The sequence below is a fragment of the Heterodontus francisci genome, chromosome 24 (genome assembly GCF_036365525.1).
Source record: "Heterodontus francisci isolate sHetFra1 chromosome 24, sHetFra1.hap1, whole genome shotgun sequence".
NCBI lineage: Eukaryota > Metazoa > Chordata > Chondrichthyes > Heterodontiformes > Heterodontidae > Heterodontus > Heterodontus francisci.
Window position 1 is genome coordinate 38489506 of NC_090394.1, and position 20633 is coordinate 38510138.

Here is a 20633-nt window from a genome sequence, read left to right on the forward strand (position 1 = left end):
TCCACCTGTTTGGTCACCTTCTCGAAAAACTCAATAAGGTTTGTGAGGCACGACCTACCTTTCACAAAACCGTGCTGACTATCGCAAATGAACTTATTCTTTTCAAGATGATTTATAAATCCTATCTCTTATAACCTTTTCCAACATTTTACCCACAACCGAAGTAAGGCTCACAGGTCTATAATTACCAGGGCTGTCTCTACTCCCCTTCTTGAACAAGGGGACAACATTTGCTATCCTCCAGTCTTCCGGCACTACTCCTGTCGACAATGACGACATAAAGATCAACAACAACGGCTCTGCAATCTCCTCCCTGGCTTCCCAGAGAATCCTAGGATAAATCCCATCTGGCCCAGGGGACTTATCTATTTTCACTCTTTCCAAAATTGCTAACACCTCCTCCTTGTGAATCTCAATCCCATCTAGCCTAGTAGGCTGTATCTCAGTAATCTCCTCGGCAACATTTTCTTTCTCTACTGTAAATACTGACGAAAAATATTCATTTAACGCTTCCCCTATCTCCTCTGATTCCGCACACAACTTCCCACTACTATCCTTGATTGGCCCTGTTCTAACTCTTATCATTCTTTTATTCCTGATATACCTATAGAAAGCCTTAGGGTTTTCTTTGATCCTATCCGCCAATGACTTCTCGTGTCCTCTCCTTGCTCTTCTTAGCCCTCCCTTTAGATCCTTCCTGGCTAGCTTGTAACTCTCAAGCGCCCTAACTGAGCCTTCACGTCTCATCCTAACATAAGCCGCCCTCTTCCTCTTGACAAGCGCTTCAACTTCTTGAGTAAACCACGGCTCCCTCGCTCGACAACTTCCTCCCTGCCTGACAGGTACATACTTATCAAGGACACGCATTAGCTGCTCCTTGAATAAGCTCCACATTTCGTTTGTGCCCATCCCCTGCAGTTTCCTTCCCCATCCTACACATCCTAAATCTTGCCTAATCGCGTCATAATTTCCTTTCCCCCAGCTATAATTCTTGCCCTGCGGTATATACCTGTCCCTGCCCATCGCTAAGGTAAACCTAACCGAATTGTGATCACTATCGCCAAAGTGCTCACCTACATCTAAATCGAACACCTGGCCGGGTTCATTACCCAGTACCAAATCCAATGTGGCATCGCCCCTGGTTGGCCTGTCCACATACTGTGTCAGAAAACCCTCCTGCACACACTGGACAAAAACAGACCCATCTAAAGTACTCGAACTATAGTATTTCCAGTCAATATTTGGAAAGTTAAAGTCCCCCATAACCACTACCCTGTTACTCTCGCTCCTGTCGAGAATCATCTTCGCTATCCTTTCCTCTACATCTCTGGAACTATTCGGAGGTCTATAGAAAACTCCCAACAGGGTGACCTCTCCTCTCCTGTCTCTAACCTCGGCCCATACTACCTCAGTAGACGAGTCCTCAAACCTCCTTTCTGCCGCTGTAATGCTTTCCTTGATTAACAATGCCACACCCCCCCCTCTTTTACCCTCTTCTCTGTTCTTACTGAAACATCTAAATCCCGGAACCTGCAACATCCATTCCTGCCCCTGCTCTACCCATGTCTCTGAAATGGCCACAACATCAGGATCCCAGGTACCAACCCATGCTGCAAGCTCACCCACCTTATTCCGGATGCTCCTGGCGTTGAAGTAGACACACTTTAAACCAAGTTCTTGCTTGCCAGTGCCCTCTTGCGTCCCTGTAACCTTATCCCCTACCTCACGACTCTCAACAGCCTGTACACTGGAACTACAATTTAGGTTCCCATTCCCCTGCTGATTTAGTTTAAACCCCCCCGAAGAGCACTAACAAATCTCCCCCCCCAGGATATTGGTACCCCTCTGGTTCAGGTGAAGACCATCCTGTTTGTAGAGGTCCCACCTACCCCAGAAAGAGCCCCAATTATCCAGGAAACCAAAACCCTCCCTCCTGCACCATCCCTGCAGCCACGTGTTCAACTCCTCTCTCTCCCTATTCCTCTCTTCGCTAGCACGTGGCACGGGCAACAACCCAGAGATAACAACTCTGGTTGATCTCGCTCTAAGCTTCCACCCTAGCTCCCTGAATTTCTGCCTTAAATCCCCATCTCTCTTCCTACCTATGTCGTTGGTGCCTATGTGGACCACGACTTGGGGGTGCTCCCCCTCCCCCTTAAGGATCCCAAAAACACGATCAGAGACATCACGTACCCTGGCACCTGGGAGGCAACACACCAACCGTGAGTCTCTCTCGTTCCCACAGAACCTCCTATCTGTTCCCCTAACTATGGAGTCCCCAATGACTAATGCTCTGCTCCTCTTCCCCTTTCCCTTCTGAGCAACAGGGACAGACTCTGTGCCAGAGACCTGCACCCCATTGCTTACCCCTGGTAAGTCGTCCCCCTCAACAGTATCCAAAACGGTATACCTGTTGTTGAGGGAAACGGCCACAGGGGATCCCTGCACTGCCTGCTGGTTCCCTTTCCTTCCCCTGACGGTAACCCATCTACCTGCTTCTTTTACCTGAGGTGTGACTGCCTCCCTATAACTCCTGTCAATAATCCCCTCCGCCTCCCGAATGATCCGAAGTTCATCCAGCTCCAGCTCCAGTTCCCTAACGCGGTCTGCGAGGAGCTGGAGTTGGGTGCACTTCCCGCAGATGCAGTCAGCAGGGACACTCTTGGCGACCCCTACCTCCCACATTCTGCAGGGGGAACATACAACTGCCTTTACCTCCATTCCCACTATTCTAGATTCCCAACAAATCTACTGAAAAACCAAACGAAAAAAAAAAGTCAAAACTTGTTCGCTTAGCAATCCGACGGACTGAACTTTTTAAATAAAAAGCTTACCTTATCAACACACCAGAGTCCTTTTTTTTTGGTTCGAGGAGGAGGGTGGGTGGGAGACACTACACATATAGTGTCTCGGGTACTGCCACTGCCCAAATAAATAGTTTTCCCTTACCCAGCAGTCCCCTGGTCCTCCGAAACAAAAGGGGATTAACTTGTAACTTACTGAAATTCAGAGCCTCTTAATAGTGGAGTTGACACAGATAGATGAGGGTCGCCATCACGCCTATCAGTGGCATTGGTCAGGAAATTCGGAAGTCAGGTGCAAATGCCGTGGCTGAGTTAAAAAGCCACTGGCAAACACATTACTGAAACTTCCAGGTTCCTATTGCATTCTCCTGCAAGCAGGTCGGAAAGTTATAATTCAGCCCATAGTGTAAGTGATTAGCTAAGGAAGAATTGGCCCTAGTAAGGGCTCAAAGGGAAATCTTTATGTAGAGGCAGCGGACATGGCTAAAGTATTTAATTAGTGCTTTGCATCTGTCTTCACTAAGGCACGTGGTGATGCGAAGATTAGACTAAAGTAGAAATCTGATTGAATTTTTTGAAGAGGTGAGTGAAGTAGTAGACAGGAGAATATCTATGCATTTGATTGAGATGATCTTCCAGAAGGCATCAGATAAAGTCCCTCAAGAGACTGTTAGTGAAAGTTGAAGCTCATGGAATTGAAGGCAAATTATTCACCTGAGTAAGAAATTGACTTACCAGTAGGAGACGGAGAGTAGAGGTAATGAGCAGGTATTCTAATTGGCAGGATGTGAATAGTGGTGTCCCACAAGGATCTGTTTTGATGCTAGATCAATTGTTAATTTTAAGAATGAGATCGAATAGATTTTTGTTAAACAAAGGTATTAAGAGATATGGGGCAAAGGTGGGAATATGGAGTTAGGCCACAGATCAGCCATGATCTCGTTGAATGGCAGAACAGACTTGAGCTAAATGACCTACTCCTGTTCCTGTGTTCCAATAAGAGGGAGGTTGTGGACAGGACAGTAATTGAGACATTCTGAAAAGACTAGCATTACTGAAAGTTGGTGAGCCATCTGGTCCAGGTGGAATGGATCCTAGGTTGCTGAAATAAGCAAAGGTAGAAACAGCAGAGGCACTGGATCACAATCTTTCAATTCTGATTGGATACAGGAGTGGTGCTGGAGGACTGGAGGATTGCTAATGTTATACCAGTATTCAAGAACGGTGAGAGGTAAAGCCTGCTCGGGTCTGCAAAAAAAACCTGACCCGAGCCCGACAGAACCACATCCGACCCGGCCCGAGTCCTTGCATATTTTCCCGCGCCCGACCTGACCATCAGTTAACTTACCTTCCGTTTTTCACTTTGTTGCTGATCTGCACAAGCTTATAATAACTGACAAAACCACCTTTCTAGTCCAAAAATTAAGTTAACATTGGAGTCACTTACCTGTGATAGAGCGTGTCCGACCCGAGCCCGAATGGCAGACCCAGAAGTGCAACCCGACACATGTCGTTGGGTCCCATCGGGTTCGGGTCGGGTAGCGGGCTTTAGTGAGAGGGATAAAATAGGAAACTACATGCCAGTCAGCCTTACATCAGTGAAGGGGAAGTTATTGGAGACCATTAATAAGGACAAACTAAACTTTAATTTGGAAAGACATGGGTTAATCAAGGAAAGCCAGCATGGATTTGTTAAAGGCAAATCGTGTCTGATATTTGGACTTTCGGAAGGCATTCAACAAAGTGTCACACGGGAGGATTATTTAGAAGATAGAAATCTGTGGAATTAATGGGAAATTGGCAGTATGGATCACTGACAGAAAGCAAAGGGTGATTGGTGATGGATGAATGTTTTTCAGTCTGGGCAGTAATTTGCAGTGATGTTCCCTAGGGTCAATTTTGTCATTAATCTTTGAATATTCATTAATGACCAAGATTCTGATGTAGGGAGCGACATTATAAAGTTGGCACTTGATATGAAACTTGGCAAGGTAGTAGATAGTGATGAGGATAGTTATAGGCTTCAGGATGACGTAGACAGGGCAGAAGCATGACAGATGGAGTTCAATGCAAAGAAGTAATGCACTTTGGGAGGACTAATATCAGAAAGACAGTATACTATAAATGGTATGAGTTTGAAAGGTGTAGATGAACACCTTAGTGGACCATATACACAAATCCTTAAAAGTGGCAGGGCATGTTGATAAGGTGGTTAAAAAGCTAGTGGGTTCATTGGGTTTACAAATAAAGGAATAGAATATAAAAGCAAAAAGATCAGGCTCAAACTTTATACCTCCCTGGTTAGGCCTCAGCTGGACTGTGGTGAGCAGTTCTGGGCACCACACTTTGGGAAGGATGTAAAAGTTTTGGAAACGGTGCAGAGAATGTTTACCAGGATTTTTATCAGAGATGAGTGTCTTGAGTTCTGAGGAGAAGTTAGAAAAGTGACCTATTAGACATTTTCCAGAATGTGAAAGATTTTAATGGAGTAGATAGAGAAAAATTATTCCCTCTGGTGAGTGGGTCAATAACTAGAAGTCATAGTTGGCAAAATAACTAGAAGGGAGAGAAGAATTTTTACACTCCATTGTTGTGATCTGGAATGCTGTACTTGAAAGTTAATGGAAGCTGATCCCATAAATAATTTTAAAAGGAAGTTGAATGGGTATTTGAGGATGAGGAACAAGAGTTATGGACAAAAAGCAGGAATTTGAGATAAACACATCTGATTTTTCAAAGAGTCAGTACAGGCACAGTGGGATGGATGGACTCCTTCTATGCTGTAAGTTTCTATTCTGATTTTTAAGCTTCCCCTACCGACCCCCACAAATGTCTTCTCCATACCCCTTCGCTCGGGAACAGTAATATATGCATGGGGCTGTTTTACGGGTAGCACCTCACCTCTGCCAGTTCAACATTCCTTCCTGGGATATTTCATTCTCTTTCCTCTCTTTTCATCTTTGGTGATTTCTTGCACTTTTGTAGCTTGACCTTCACCTAGACTTCTTTACATTTTTTTAAAAACTGGTTATTTTTCACTGTTAACCCAGAAAGTGAGACTGCTGGACCAAGAAGAGTATCAGAGCTAAGCTGATACTGTTTTTACTTGACATCCACGTCCATACAATTTGCAATGGGATCATTGAATAGCAATCATTAGAAAAATAGAAAATCAAAAAAACCATGGTGAGTTTTTCTTTTCTCCACAGTCAGTGCGTATTTATTTTACACTATATTAAAAAAAAAGGAAACCTCCAATGATTTTTTGAGAATTCTGGAGTGTATTGATATATAAATTATAATGCTTTCTATTAATAGCTTTAAGCTAATTAAATTTACAGCAAGTGAATAGCACTGACCCATGGTTTCCTCTGAGTCACTGTACATCTGACACTTTACCTCTCACATCATACCTACCATGACTCTGGACTGTGAAGGTTTTGCAAACTCCTTAATAGAAGAAAATCCTAAGCAAAGAGGGGTAGTTCAGCTTATCAAACCCACCCCATCCAGAGTCTGGTATTTGGTTATTTTCCACATCACCTGTTCATTCTAACTTTAGAAACACTAAGATTCTCTCTCTACTTCCCTGAATAAATAACCAATCCATTAGTATATCTGTAACCCTTAACAACCCCCTTCTCTATAGTTAACAATCCAGCTCGTTTTTAAAGGTTGATCTTGAATCACCTTCCTTCTCTGACTCTGTTCCACAAGTTCACTATCTAGTATTTCAAATCTCCAACCTTTCAGTAAATTTTCAACTTTTAATATGACTTTCTGAATTAATGAGCCTCCTGTTTATTGAGGATTTCTGTGCTTAGTCACATTATTTGCTCTGTTGAGCATGAAGGAGATTTGCAAGGTTCTGTGCCATCTCTGGCTTTGTCTATGTTACTAAATGATATTTGAATCTTGTAGATCACTGTGATTTGTGAGTATCCTCACCAGCCCTGCAAAGATTAAAGGGTGTTCTCTGTGCAAGTGTAAATTGTTGGTCCATATTCACACTAAGTGTCAATGTGATCTGTGAGATGTAATTTAATCTGTAATGCCTTAGAGTGAAACTCCCGCCTGCAGAAGTTGAAATCAGGTTCTGGAAATAATGGGGTAAGTGGGGCTAAGGTTTTAGCAAAGTAAATGCCGCTCTCTCTGATTTGAACTACAGAAGCTCGAAATCTGAAAGCACCTTTGTGTAACCACATAGTTGGTTCATAGCACTTTTGCCTCTGAGCTAGAAGGTTGAAGTTTAAGTCCCAAATCAAAATTTAAACATATAATCTTGGACTATGGACTCATCCAATGTTTATCTACCCATTGCAATCCAAAAGGTAGCACTTCCATACATTGGACATGATTAAGCACCATAACAATGCATATATTACTGTTTATTTATTTTATATGTTTATTGGCTCGGGTGCCATTCAACTATATTCCCATTATGGATTTGTCCATTGTCTATCACTCCTATACTTTTTGCATAGCTGTGAAAGTGTATATACTGTATCCTGTGCTCTAAATCAAACATGAACTTGAAAAAGTTAAACCATTTCAGATCATAATTTCTACTTCCATTATTTTTCTCTCTTTTTGTATTTTGTTTTTGCATGGCAGCTGTTGATGATTTTGCAATTTCCATTTACACCTCCTGCAGATAAAAGTTTTGTTTCTTTACTTGTTCCATCTCCTTTTGTCTTGCATCATCATCCCGTTTGTCATTTAATCTCTCCTACCTTCCACCTTATCACTGAATTTCCCTTGTGTACTTTCCTTCCCTCCCTCCCTTTCCCTGCCTTGCTCAAAACTGCTACATTTCTAAGTACTCCCAATTCTGACAGTGTCATCGACCTGAAATGTTAATTGTTTCTTTCTCCACAGATACTGCCAGACCTGCTGAGTATTTCCAGCATTTTGTGTTTTTATTTTAGATTTTCAATATCTGCAGTATTTTGCTCTTGGAAAAAGCTGCTGTCTGTTACGAATAAAACTCCCTGAGATGGTGAACAGTGTTATTGTCATTTGGAATTGTGATGTCTTTGTTTGTGTCTCTCCTTTTCAGCTGGTTTGAAACACTGATCATGTATCCACGCACCAACAAACAGACTCAGAAAAAGAAACGGAAAGTGGAACCTCCCACACCACAGGTAAAGAAAATGTAGGAAGGCAATGTGCAAATAAACAAGATAAATTAATGCGAGATATACGCGGCATTGAGTTGAATTTAACCTTATTGCCTGTAGTGCCTGTCACCAGCAAATCAAGTTTTAAATGTTCTCCAGTTCCTCAAAAGATTCATTTTCAAAAAGAATGAAGTTTGTGTGGCTAAGTTGACTGCAAGAAAGATGAAAAATACATTTATACAGCACCTTTTATAACTTCAGAACATTCCAAAGAGCTTCATAACCAACTTTATTACTCTTGAAAAGTGGTCACTGTAATGTAGGGAAATGCAGTAACCAATTTGCTCTCTGCAAGGTCCCACAAACAACCACAAGATAAATGACCAATCGAACTGTTTTACCGGTGTTGGTTGAGGGATAAATGTTGGCCAAGATACTGGGAAAATTTCCTGTCAGCGATAAGAGTGCCGTGATCCGCAAGCCATATTGAGGAAGCTTATCGGCAGGAGGTCATAATCTGATTTTTATATTTCCATTTCCTATTTTCTCCCCATCTTTTTTGAAGGCACTGGTCTTTCTTTGGTATGGTCCCACCACAAACAGCCTTCATTCAAGTTACTGTTCTTAGCATGTGAGCCTAGGCAGTGAGTGGCAATGTACTATTTTGACATGTGCACTTTCCAACAGTTGTCACCAGATAGCAACCAGAAGTCTGAACTACAGCTAATTTTTCTTCTCCTTAATCCAGGGGCACTGATGTCAATTTATAGCATTCCTACCACAATCCTTGCTGAGATCATTTAAATGATCACAGACCAGTAATCCAACCTAGGACCATTAGAATGTGGGTGGTTGAATACCTCGCTGAGCAATGCACTCATTCTCTAGGCTATCAGGAGAACTTCACATCTAATTTTCAACAGGATCTTTGGACGTTATTTGTTTACTCCTTGTGCACTCCTTTCTGTTAGTAGTGATACTATTAATGTTCAGCTCTCTTCTTTGCGAATGAGGTTTGTTTCCTGTTAAGTAGCTCATGTATCCTGTTCTCAAGAGTGCAGTTTCTGTGGAGCAGGTGGCTGAGAACCTTGAATGAGGCAGACCTGACTTGGAAGTGTATATCACTGCTATTATTTATATCAACAAACACTATTTTTTCAATAAAATCAACATCAAGTTCCTGAAGATAATTTCAACCTCCCTAACCTTTATTGAGAGAGTTGACCTCTGAGAGCCTGAACAGATTGAATTTCGATGAGCTAAAGTCTCCTTGGAGAGCAATGCACTGGATTTGGCTCTGATGCTTGCAATAACATTGCTGCACTGGCCCATTTAATACAGGGGAAAGGAAAATGCTGGAGAGAAACTACTTTTGTATCACAGTGAATACACACTCACTTCTGTCAGTAGATTTTGTGGGTTCAAGTCCCACTTCAGAGTCTTGAGTATAAAAATCTAGGCTTAACTCCAGTGGAGTATTGAGGGAGTGCTGCACTGTTGAAGCTGTCATCTTTGAGATGCGATGTTAAACTGTTCTATCTGCCCTCTTGGGTGGATGTAAAAGATCCCATGGCACTATGGAGTTCTCCTAGCCAATCTGTATCCCTCAACCAAAACCTAAAACAGATTACCTGGTCATCATCACTGCCATTTGTGGGGTCTTGCTGTGCGTAAATTGGCTGCTGTGTTTCCTATATTTCAAAGTGACTTCAAAAGTACTAGATTGGCTGTAAAACTCTTCAGGACATCTTCAGGCTGTGAAAGGTGCTGTATAAATGCAAGTTCTTTCTTTTGAAACAGATGACCTGGCTTATCCACTTTCTCCCAATAACAGCTTCTGTTTGTCTTTGGCCCAAGACGCCTGTTTAGTATTTAGATCAGATGCTCTTCTTGATCAACTGCTGCGTATCTCTGTGGCTACCCAGAAAATACATGACTTGAGCGTTTCAGTTTCGTAGATTATTGTCTTGATCAAATTGAATATCTCTTCATTGACCATACTCGTTGTGTCTGTGTGAGTCGCTGTTGTAGATAGTGCCAGTGTAGGTGTCTGTGTTCCCTGTACTGTTCAGTATGGGAGTGCCTGTGTTGTCAGTGCTTATTATTGCCATTTCTGTTTTGTTGGTGCAGAGTAATACTGTTGCCAGAGCTGCAAAGTGGCAGTGTTTCTGTTGCCAGGGTTGGTAGTACAGATATCTTCATGTTGCTAGTAATGCAGATGTGCTTTGTCAGTGATGTTGAGGACTATAGATCAATTGTAGTTTATACAATACAGAAATCGTAATTTGATCTGGCACAGTGTGGCTCATTACCTTTTCAAACAGGAAGGATCTTGAGAATAATCATGGGACAGCCACAGTCTGATATCTGGCTAACACTCGTCATCTAGGCTCTCAGAGTAGAATTTCAAAATTTGTTAATGACACCAAACCTGGAGGTATGGCAAACAGTGAGGATATACAAGAACACAAGAAACAGGAACTGAAGTAGACCACATGGCCCATTGATCCTGCTCTGCCATTCAGTACGATCATGGCTGATCTTGGGCTTCAATTCCACTTTCCTGCCTGCTCCCCACATCCCATAATTCCCTGCAAGACCAAAAATCTTATCTATCCCAGCCTTAAATGTATTTAACGATAGAGCATCTACAACCCTCTGGGGTAGAGAATGCTAAAGATTCACAACCCTTTGAGTGAAGTAATTTCTCCTCATCTCAGTCCCGAATGATCGGCCCCTTATCCTGAGCCTGTTTCCCCGCGTTCTAGATTCCCTGACCAGTGGAAACAATCTCTCAGCTCCTACCCTATCAAGCCCTTTCAGAATCTTGTATATGTCAATTAGATCGCCTCTCATTCTTCTAAACTCCAGAGAATATAGGTCCAATTTACTCAACCTCATCATAGGACAACCCCCTCATCCCAGGGACCAATTTAGTAAATCTTCACTGTACTGCCTCCAGTGCAAGTATATCCTTTCTTAAATATGAAGACCAAAACTGCACACAGTATTCCGGGTGCGGTCTCACCAAAGTCCTGTACAATTTTAGTAAGACTTCTTTATTCCTTTATTCCAATCCCCTTGTAATAAAGGTGAACATGCCATTTGCCTTCCTAATAGCCTGCTGCACCTCCATGTTAACTTTGTGCGTTCCTTGGACGAGTACATCCAAGTCTCTCTGAACATCAACACTTACCAGTTTCACACCTTTTGAAAAATATTTGGCTTTTCTATTTTTATGACCAAAGTGAACAACTTCACACTTCCCTACATTATACTCCATTTGCCGTCTTGTTGCCCACTCACTTAACCTGTCTCTATCTCTTTGCAGCGCCTCTGTGTCCTTACCACAGCTTCCCTTTCCACTGAGCTTTGAATCATCAGCAAACTTAGACACATTACTCTCTGTCTCTTCATCCAAGTCATTAATATTGTGTGCAAGTAGCTGAGGCTCCAGCACTGACTCTTGCAGCACCCCACTATTCACTGCCTGCCAACTTGAAAATGCCCCATTTATGCCCATTCACTGCTTCCTGTCTGTAAACCAATGTTCTATCCATGCTAATATATTACCCCCAACACTATGAGCCCTTATCTTACCTATTCATCTTTTATGTGGCACTTTATCGAAAGCCTTTTTGGAAATCCAGGTATACTACATCTGCTGGTTTCCCTTTATCTACCCTACTAGTTACATCCTCAAAAAACTCTAATAAATTTGTCAAACACAATCTCCCTTTAGTAAAACCATGCTGACTTGCTCTAATCATAGTATGTTTTGACAAGTGCAATGTTAAGACTTCCTAAATAATAGTTTCCAGCATCTTTCCAACAGCTGATGTTAGGCTAACTGGCCTGTAGTTCCCTGTTTTCTCTCTACCTCCTTTCTTGAAAAGCAGTGTAACATTTGCCAACTTCCAATCTGACGGGACCATTCCTGAATCTAAAGAATTCTGGAAAATCATAGCCAGCGCGTCCACTATCTCTGCAGCAATCTCTTTTTGAACCCTAGGATGTAAGCCATCTGGTCACAGGGACTTGTCAGATTTTAGTCCCTCAAGTTTCTCCAATACTTTTTCTCGACTGATATCAATTTCCTTAATTTCCTCACTCTTTTTAGCCCCTAGGTTACTGCCTATTTCTGGTATGGAACGTGTGTTTTCTATTGTGAAGACAGACACAAAATATTTGTTCAATGCCTCTGCCGTTTCCTCATTCCCCATGTTGATTTCTCCTGTTTCTGCCTCTAAGGGACCAATGTCTACTTTAACTACTCTCTTCCTTTTTAAGTACTTATAAAAGCTCCTACAATCTGTTTTTATATTGCTGGCTAGTTTACTCTCATTCTATTTTTTTCCTTTTTTATCAACTTTTTGGTGACCCTTTGGTTTCTAAAACACTCCCAATCCTCAGACTTGCTACTATTTTTTGCAACATTGTAAGCCTCTTTTAGTCTAATACTCTACTTCCTGAGTGAGCCACGGATGCGTCTTTCTTGACGAGTTTTTGTTTTTGAACGGAATGTACTTTTGTTGAACAATTTGAATTGTTTCTTTAAATATTTCCCACCTTTCCCAGACTGATTCCTGGGATGGCAGGACTGGCGTATGAAGAGAGATTGTGTCGATTAGGCTTGTATTCGCTAGAGTTTAGAAGAATGAGAGGGGATCTCATAGAAACCTACAAAATTCTAACAGGACTGGACAGACTAGATGCAGGAAGGATGTTCCTGATGGCGGGGGATTCCAGGACGAGGAGTCACAGTCTAAGGATAAGGGGTAAGCCATTTATGACTGAGATGAGGAGAGATTTCATCACCCAGAGAGAGGTGAACCTGTGGAATTCTCGACCACAGAAAGCAGTTGAAGCCAAATCATTAAATATATTCAAGAAAGAGTTAGATATAATTCTTAGGGCTAATGGGATCAAGGGATATGGGGAGAAAGCGGGAACAGGTTACTGAGTTTGGATGATCAGCCATGATCGTATTGAATGGCGGAGCAGGCTCGAAGGGCCGAATGGCCTACTCCTGCTCCTATTTTTTTTATGTTTCTGTTCATTTACCGCCATACCTTTTATTTTGTTTACCCAATTAACCTTAGCCGGTTCTTCCCTCATACCTTTGTAATTGGCTTTGTTTAAGTTTAAGATTCTTGTATGTAATTGAAATGTGTCACTTTCAAACTTAACATGAAATTCAATGGTATTATGATCACTATTTCCCAATGGATCTTTTACTACAATATTGCTAATTAACCCTGTTTCATAACACAATATGAGATCAAGATAGATTTATCCCTACTCGGTACTACAATGTATTGCTTCAAGAAACTGCCACAAAAACATTCTACAAATTCATCTTCTAGACCACTGTTGCCAAATTGATTGTCCCAGTCTATATGCAGATTAAAGTTCTCCACAATTAATACATTACCTTTGTTACAAGCTCCAATAATTTCCTGTTTAATGTTCTATCCATTAATATAACTACTGTTAGGGCACCTGTAAACTACTCCGACCAGTGTTTCTGACTTTTGCTATTCCTAATTTCCATCCAAACTGATTCTACTTCATGATCTTCTGAAGCCAGATCCCTTCTTATTAATGTCCTTTTGTCATCCTTTACTATCAGGGCTACCCATCCTCCTTTGCCATTCTGTCTGTCTCTCCGAAATATTGTGTACCCCGGAATATTCATTTCCCAACCTTGATCTCCTTGCAACCATGGCACAGATTTTATGTTAGGCAGGCGAGAACTGGCCACCAACTGAAAAGTCGGTGGCGAACCCGCTTCCGCCTCGCTTGGGGATCCTTTCCGTATTTTACGGGTCCCCAGGCTTTAATTGTTCGGAGGTGGGACTTCTGCTTGAGGGAGGAAGTTCCGCCTCATTAAGCTGCCGGCCAATCAGTGGGCTGGCAGCTCTTAGTCCCAGCAGCGCCACCGGGTTTCGTGGTCACAGCTGGGACTGCAGCCCAGCTGACTGCAGAGGAAGACATGGAACTGGGAGTTAAGGTAAGTTTTGGTTGCTCTGCCGGGGGTAATTGGTTGGGCCCCAGCGAGGCAAGGGTGGTCGGTTGGGGGGAAGGGGGGCGTGTTGAGTGCTGGGGGTGGTTGGGGTAGCTCTGATGCCCTGACCCCTCTCTTTGGATTTCTACATTTTCCTTTATTCAAACTCTTTCCCCCACCACCTGTTAGTTTAAAGCCTTGTCCACAGCCCTAGTTATGCGATTATCCAGGACACTGGTCCCAGCCCGGTTCAAGTGAAGCCCATCCCAATGGAATAGCTCCCTCTTCCCTGTGTACTGATGCCAGTGCCCAAGAATTGAAACCCCTTCTTCCCATACCACTCTTTGAGCCACTCGTTTAGTTCTCTAATCTGCTTGACCCTGTGCCATTTTGCGCTTGGCTCAGGTAACAATCCGAAGATGATTACCTTTGATGGTCTGCGTTTTAATTTGGACCCTAATTCCTCAAATTCTCTAAGCAGAACATAATTTCTGGTTCCACCTATGTCATTGGCTCCCACATGGACCACGACAACTGGATTCTCCTCCTGCCACTCCAGGTGCCATTCCAGACGCAAGGAGATATCTTTAACCCTGGCACTGGGCAGACAGCACAGCCATCGGAGCTCCCGGTCATGGCTATAGAGAACAGTATCTATCTTCCTGACTATACTGTCTCGTTTCACTACCACATTCCTCTTCACTGCCCCCACTGGGATGGCATCTTTCACCATGGTGCCATGGTCAGTCTGCTCATCCACTTTGCTGTCCTTCTCTTCATCCACACAGGTAGCAAGGACTTCGTACCTGTTGGACAAGGTCAGGGTCTGAGACTTCTCTATCACTCCATGCTAATTTCCCTCTCCCTGCCTCACTCGCAGTCACACCCTCCTATCTCTGACCATTGGCCATCTCTAATGTACTCCCTACTCTAAAACGTGTGACTGCCTCCTGGAACAAAGTTTCCAGATAACTCTTACCCCTCCCTGATGCTCTGTAATGTCTGCAACTCAGTCTCCAGGAAAGCTAATAGAATTTTATCGTTTATCGCGAGGGGAATTGAGTACAAAAATAGGGAGGTTATGCATCAGCTATGCAGGGCATTGGTGAGACCACATCTGGAGTACTGTGTACAGTACTGGTCTCCTTATTTAAGGAAGGATATAAATGCATTGGAGGCAGTACAGAGAACGTTTACTAGACTAAAAACTGGAATGGGCGGGTTGTCTTGCGAGGAAAGATTAGACAGGCTAGGCTTGTATCCGCTGGAATTTAGAAGAGTAAGAGACAACTTGATTGAAACATATAAGATCCTGAGGGGTCTTGACAGGGTGACATGGAAAGGATGGTTCCCCTTGTGGGAGAATCTAGAACTAGTGTTATGACCGACCGCTCAAGTCAAAGCCCCAATCACGATTCTGATTGTGGTGGGAGAATCAGTCACGTCCCTCCACAGTTCACCTAACATATCATTTTAAACTTTCCAAATTAAAGAAAGACCCAGCCAAATTGTACCATCTATTAACCCCCGAATGAGGCTAACCAAACCAGGTGTCTTTAAATCGACAAATTAACTGTTTAATTAGAAAAACTAAATTCTCATGCACTACTAAGATATAAACAACATTTAAAATAGAAAAAATTAGAGACCTTGCAGATTTACACTCCTGCCGGATGTGGAACAGTCCAAAGTTGCTTGAAGTCCTCACCGTTGTCCAATGGGGGGAAAAAGGTTCTTCAACAGTAGAACAGTCCGTAGTCTAATCCAGAAGTCAAAATTGTTGCTTTCCTTCTCCAGCGATGAATTTCTACAATTAACCACTTGCGAACACTTTTTAACGAATCAGTTTGGCTTTAGAATTTTTGAGAGATGAAAGATTGTCTCAGTCTAACTTTTTTTTAAATTCATTCATGGGATGTGGGCGTCACTGGCCAGGCCAGCATTTATTGCCCATCCCTAATTGCCCTTGAGAAGGTGGTGGTGAGCTGCCTTCTTGAACCGTTGCAGTCCATGTGAGGTAGGTACACCCACAGTGCTGTTAAGAAGGGAGTTCCAGGATTTTGACCCAGTGACAGTGAAGGAACGGCAATATAGTTCCAAGTCAGGATGGTGTGTGATTTGGACGGAAACTTGCAGGTGATGATGTTCCCATGCATCTGCTGCTCTTGTCCTTCAAGGTGGTAGAGGTCGTGGGTTTGGAAGGTGCTATCTAAGAAGCCTTGGTGCATTGCTGCAGTGCATCTTGTAGATGGTACACGCAGCTGCCACTGTGCATTGGTGGTGGAGGGAGTGAATATTTGTGGGTGGTGTGCTAATCAAGCGGGCTGCTTTGTCCTGGATGGTTTCGAGCTTCTTGAGTGTTGTTGGAGCTGCAGCCATCCAGGCAAGTGGAGAGTATTCCATCACACTCCTGACTTGTGCCTTGTAGATGGTGGACAGGCTTTGGGGAGTCAGGGGGTGAGTTACTCGCCGCAGGATTCCTAGCCTCCGACCTGCTCTTGTAACCACAGTATTTATATGGCTACTCCAGTTCAGTTTCTGGTCAATGGTAGCCCCTCGGATGTTGATAGTGGGGGATTCAGCGATGGTAATGCCATTGATTGTCAAGGGGAGATGGTTAGATTCTCTCTTGTTGGAGGTGGTCATTGCCTGGCACTTGTGTGTCGCGAATGTTACTTGCCACTTATCAGCCCAAGCCTGGATATTGTCCAGGTCTTGTTGCATTTCTACACGGACTGCTTCAGTATTTGAGGAATCGCGAATGGTGCTGAACATTGTGCAATCATCAGCGAACATCCCCACTTCCGACCTTATGATTGAAGGAAGGTCATTGATGAAGCAGCTGAAGATGGTTGGGCCTAGGACACTACCCTGAGGAACTCCTGCAGTGATGTCCTGGAGCTGTGATGATTGACCTCCAACAACCACAGCCATCTTCCTTTGCGTTCGGTATGACTCTAACCAGCAGAGAGTTTTCCCCCTGATTCCCATTGACTCCAGTTTTGCTAGGGCTCCTTGATGCCATACTCGATCAAATGCTGCCTTGATGTCAAGGGCAGTCACTCTCACCTCACCTCTTGAGTTCAGCTCTTTTGTCCATGTTTAAACCAAGGCTGTAATGAGGTCAGGTGCTGAGTGGCCCTGTCAGATCCCAAACTGTGTATCACTGAGCAGGTTATTGCTAAGCAAGTGCTGCTTGATGGCACTGTTGATATCTTCCATCACTTTTCTGATGATTGAGAGTAGACTGATGGGGGGGTAATTGGCCGGGTTGGACCTGTCCTGCTTTTTGTGTACAGGACATACCTGGGCAATTTTCCACATTGCCGGGTAGATGCCAGTGTTGTAGCTATACTGGAACAGCTTGGCTAGGGGTGCGGCAAGTTCTGGAGCAATTGTCTTTAGTACTATTGCCGGAATATTGTTAGGACCCATAGCCTTTGTAGTATCCAGTGCCTTCAGTCGTTTCTTGATATCATGGGGAGTGAATCGAATTGGCTGAGGTCTGGCATCTGTAATGCTGAGGACTTCAGGAGGGGGCCGAGATGGATCATCAACTCGGCACGTCTGGCTGAGGATTGTTGCAAATGCTTCTGCCTTATCTTTCACGCTGATGTGCGAGGCACCCCCATCATTGAGGATGGGGATATTTGTGGAGCCCCCACCTCCTGTTAGTTGTTTAATTGTCCACCACCATTCACGACTAGATGTGGCAGGACTGCAGAGCTTAGATCTGATCCGTTGGTTATGGGATCGCTTAGCTCTGTCTATTGCATGCTGCTTATGCAGTTTGGCATGCAAGTAGTCCTGGGTTGTAGCTTCAACAGGTTGACACCTCATTTTGAGGTAAGCCTGGTGCTGCTCCTGGCATGCCCTCCTGCACTCTTCATTGAACCAGGGTTGGTCTCCTGACTTGATGGTATTGGTAGAGTGGGGGATATGCCGGGCCATGAGGTTACAGATTGTGGTTAGTACAATTATGCTTCTGCTGATGGCCCACAGCACCTCATGGATGCCCAGTTTTGCATTGCTAAATCTGTTGGAAATCTATCCCATTTAGCACGGTGATAGTGGCACACAACATGATGGACGGTATCGTCAATGTGAAGGCAGGACTTCGTCTCCACAAGGACTGTGCGGTGGTCACTCCTACCAATACGGTCATGGACAGAAGCATCTGCGGCAGGCAGATTGGCGAGAACAAGGTCAAGTCTGTTTTTCCCTCTTGTTGGTTCTCTCACCACCTGCCGCAGATCCAGTCTAGCAGCTATGTCCTTTAGGACTCAGCCAGCTTGGTCAATAGTGGTGCTACTGAGCCACTCTTGGTGATGGACATTGAAGTCCCCCACCCAGAGTACATTTTGTGCCCTTGCCACCCTCAGTGCTTCCTCCAACTGGTGTTCAACATGGAGGAGTACTGACTCATCAGCTGAGGGAGGGCAGTAGGTGGTAATCTGTAGGAGGTAACCTTGCCCATGTTTCACCTGATGCCATGAGACATCATGGGCTCCGGAGTCGATGTTGAGGACTCCCAGGGCAACTCCCTCCCTATTGTAGACCACTGTCCCGCCACCTCTGCTGGGTCTGTCCTGCTGGTGGGACAGGACATACCCACGGATAGCGATTGCAGTGTCTGTAAGGTATGAATCCGTGAGTATGACTATGTCAGGCTGTTGCTTGACTAGTCTGTGGGACAGCTCTCCCAGATGTTAGCCAGGAGGACTTTGCAGGGTCGACAGGGCTGGGTTTGTCGTTGTCGTTTCCGGTGCCGAGGTCGATGCCGGGTGGTCTGTCCGGTTTTATTCCTTTTTATTGACTTTGTAGTGGTTAGTTACAACTGAGTGGCTTGCTATGCCATTTGCTGTGCCATTGCTGTGGGTCAGGAATCACATGTAGGCCAGACCAGGTAAGGACAGCAGATTTCCTTCCCTAAAGGACATTAGTGAACTTCCATTCCTTCAGTTTAAATTATCAGAGATCTCTGTTTTGGCTTGACTTTTTAGAATTTTGAGAGAGAATAATAAATAAACAGACTAAATTCTTTTCCTTCAGTTTAAATGGTCTGAGAGCACTCCTTTCAGGTGCTAACATACAGCTGTCTGTCTGTTTCCCCGTTACAGCAGTCTGTTTCAACTGAAAAGCCAGTTCAAAAGATAATTGCAACATTGTATGTCCGGTCCTTGGTCTCTGGATTTTGCCGGGTAACCAGGATGCATTCTTTGAAGCTGGTTGGCTCCCCCTCCGTATGGTTGTATCCAACGGCAACCAAAATGCACTTTCTCTAACTCCTGAGGCTTGCAGATTTTTAAAGCAGTACGGCTCCTTTTCTAGCCTTAAAGGCACACTGCATTCTTCCTGAAAAAAAAGCTACAGGATCATAACACTAGGGGTCACTGTTTAAAAATAAGGGATCACCCATTTAAGACAGAGATGAGTCTTTGGAATTCTCTTCCTCAAAAGGCGGTGGAAGCAGAGTCTTTGAATATTTTTAAGACAGTGGTAGATAGAGTCCTGATAAACAAGGGCGTGGAAGGTTATTGAGGTCGGTGGAAATGTGGAGTAATCCGTTCGGCCATAAACTTATTGAATGGCAGAGCAGGCTTGAAGGGCCAAGTGGCGGACTCCTCCTAATTCATATACTTGTATGTTCCAGCTCAGCAATTCTTGAGCTGAATTCGTGCAAGCTGCACACACTTACTGCAGACATGGTTGTCCGGGATGCAGTGCATTCCACAGATTCCCACATGTTGCAATTGCAGCACACCACCAGTCCTGCCATCACTGTACAACCTTTTTTTTAAGAGTCAATTAGTTAATAATTCACACAGCTGAAGTAATGGAAAGTTGCACTTACCTACCTTGGAGTCAAAGGAAGAAGATTCACCAGCTGCTGGAGGCTAAAAAAGATAAGGAAAGGAGCCCCTCTTCACAAAATTTCCAACTTTATTCTGGCAATGTCTCACTCAGGCAGATGTCTCCTTTCACTGTGTCCCCTCAGGTGTGAGGTGATGCATTTTAGCAGAAGGGAGAGGCAATATATATGTAATTGCACAGTTCTCAAGAGTGTGCAGGAACAGAGGGACCTGGGGGTGTATGTGCATAGATGTTTGAAGGTGGCAGGACATATTGAGAGAGTGGTTAGTAAAGCATATGGGATCTTGGGCTTCATAAATAGAGGCATTGATTTCAAAAGCAGGGAAGTTATGCTGAATCGTTATAAAGCTCTGGTTAGGCCCCGACTGGAGTATTGCATCTAATTCTGGTCACCACACTCGAGGAAGGATGTGAGGGTCCTTGAGTGGATGCAGAGGAAATTTACCAGAATGGGTCCAGGGATTGGGGATTTTAGTTAACTAGGTTAGATTGGAAAAGCTGGGGTTGTTTGAGGGAGATTTGAGAGAGGTGTACAAGACAATGACAGGCTTAGATAAGTTAGGCAGGGAAAAACTGTTCCCATTAACTAATAGTACAAGGACTCAGGGCCATAGTTTGGGCAAGAGATGCAGGGGGAATATGAGGAAGAAATCTTTTATGCAGCGGGTGGTAATGACCTGGAACTCGCTGCCCACAAAGGTGGTGGAAGCGGAGACAGTCAATGTCTTCAAAAGGAAATTGGATGGCCACTTGAAGGAAATAAACTTGCAGGGCTATGGGGATTGAACGGGGGAGTGGGACCGACCAGACTGCTCCGTGGAGAGCCGG

At 43.9% G+C, this 20633-nt stretch overlaps 1 protein-coding gene across 5 annotated transcripts in view; it reads left to right on the top strand.

The window, feature by feature from the left end:
• LOC137383313 (myosin phosphatase Rho-interacting protein-like) overlaps positions 1 to 20633 on the top strand; it is a 334034-nt gene that overhangs the window by 180308 nt on the left and 133093 nt on the right. For all 5 annotated transcript variants that reach the window (XM_068055969.1, XM_068055968.1, XM_068055971.1 and 2 more), the window contains exon 5: positions 7864 to 7948. In XM_068055969.1, coding sequence (XP_067912070.1) covers positions 7864 to 7948 — 85 coding nt within the window. The remainder of the gene's footprint in view (positions 1 to 7863; positions 7949 to 20633) is intronic.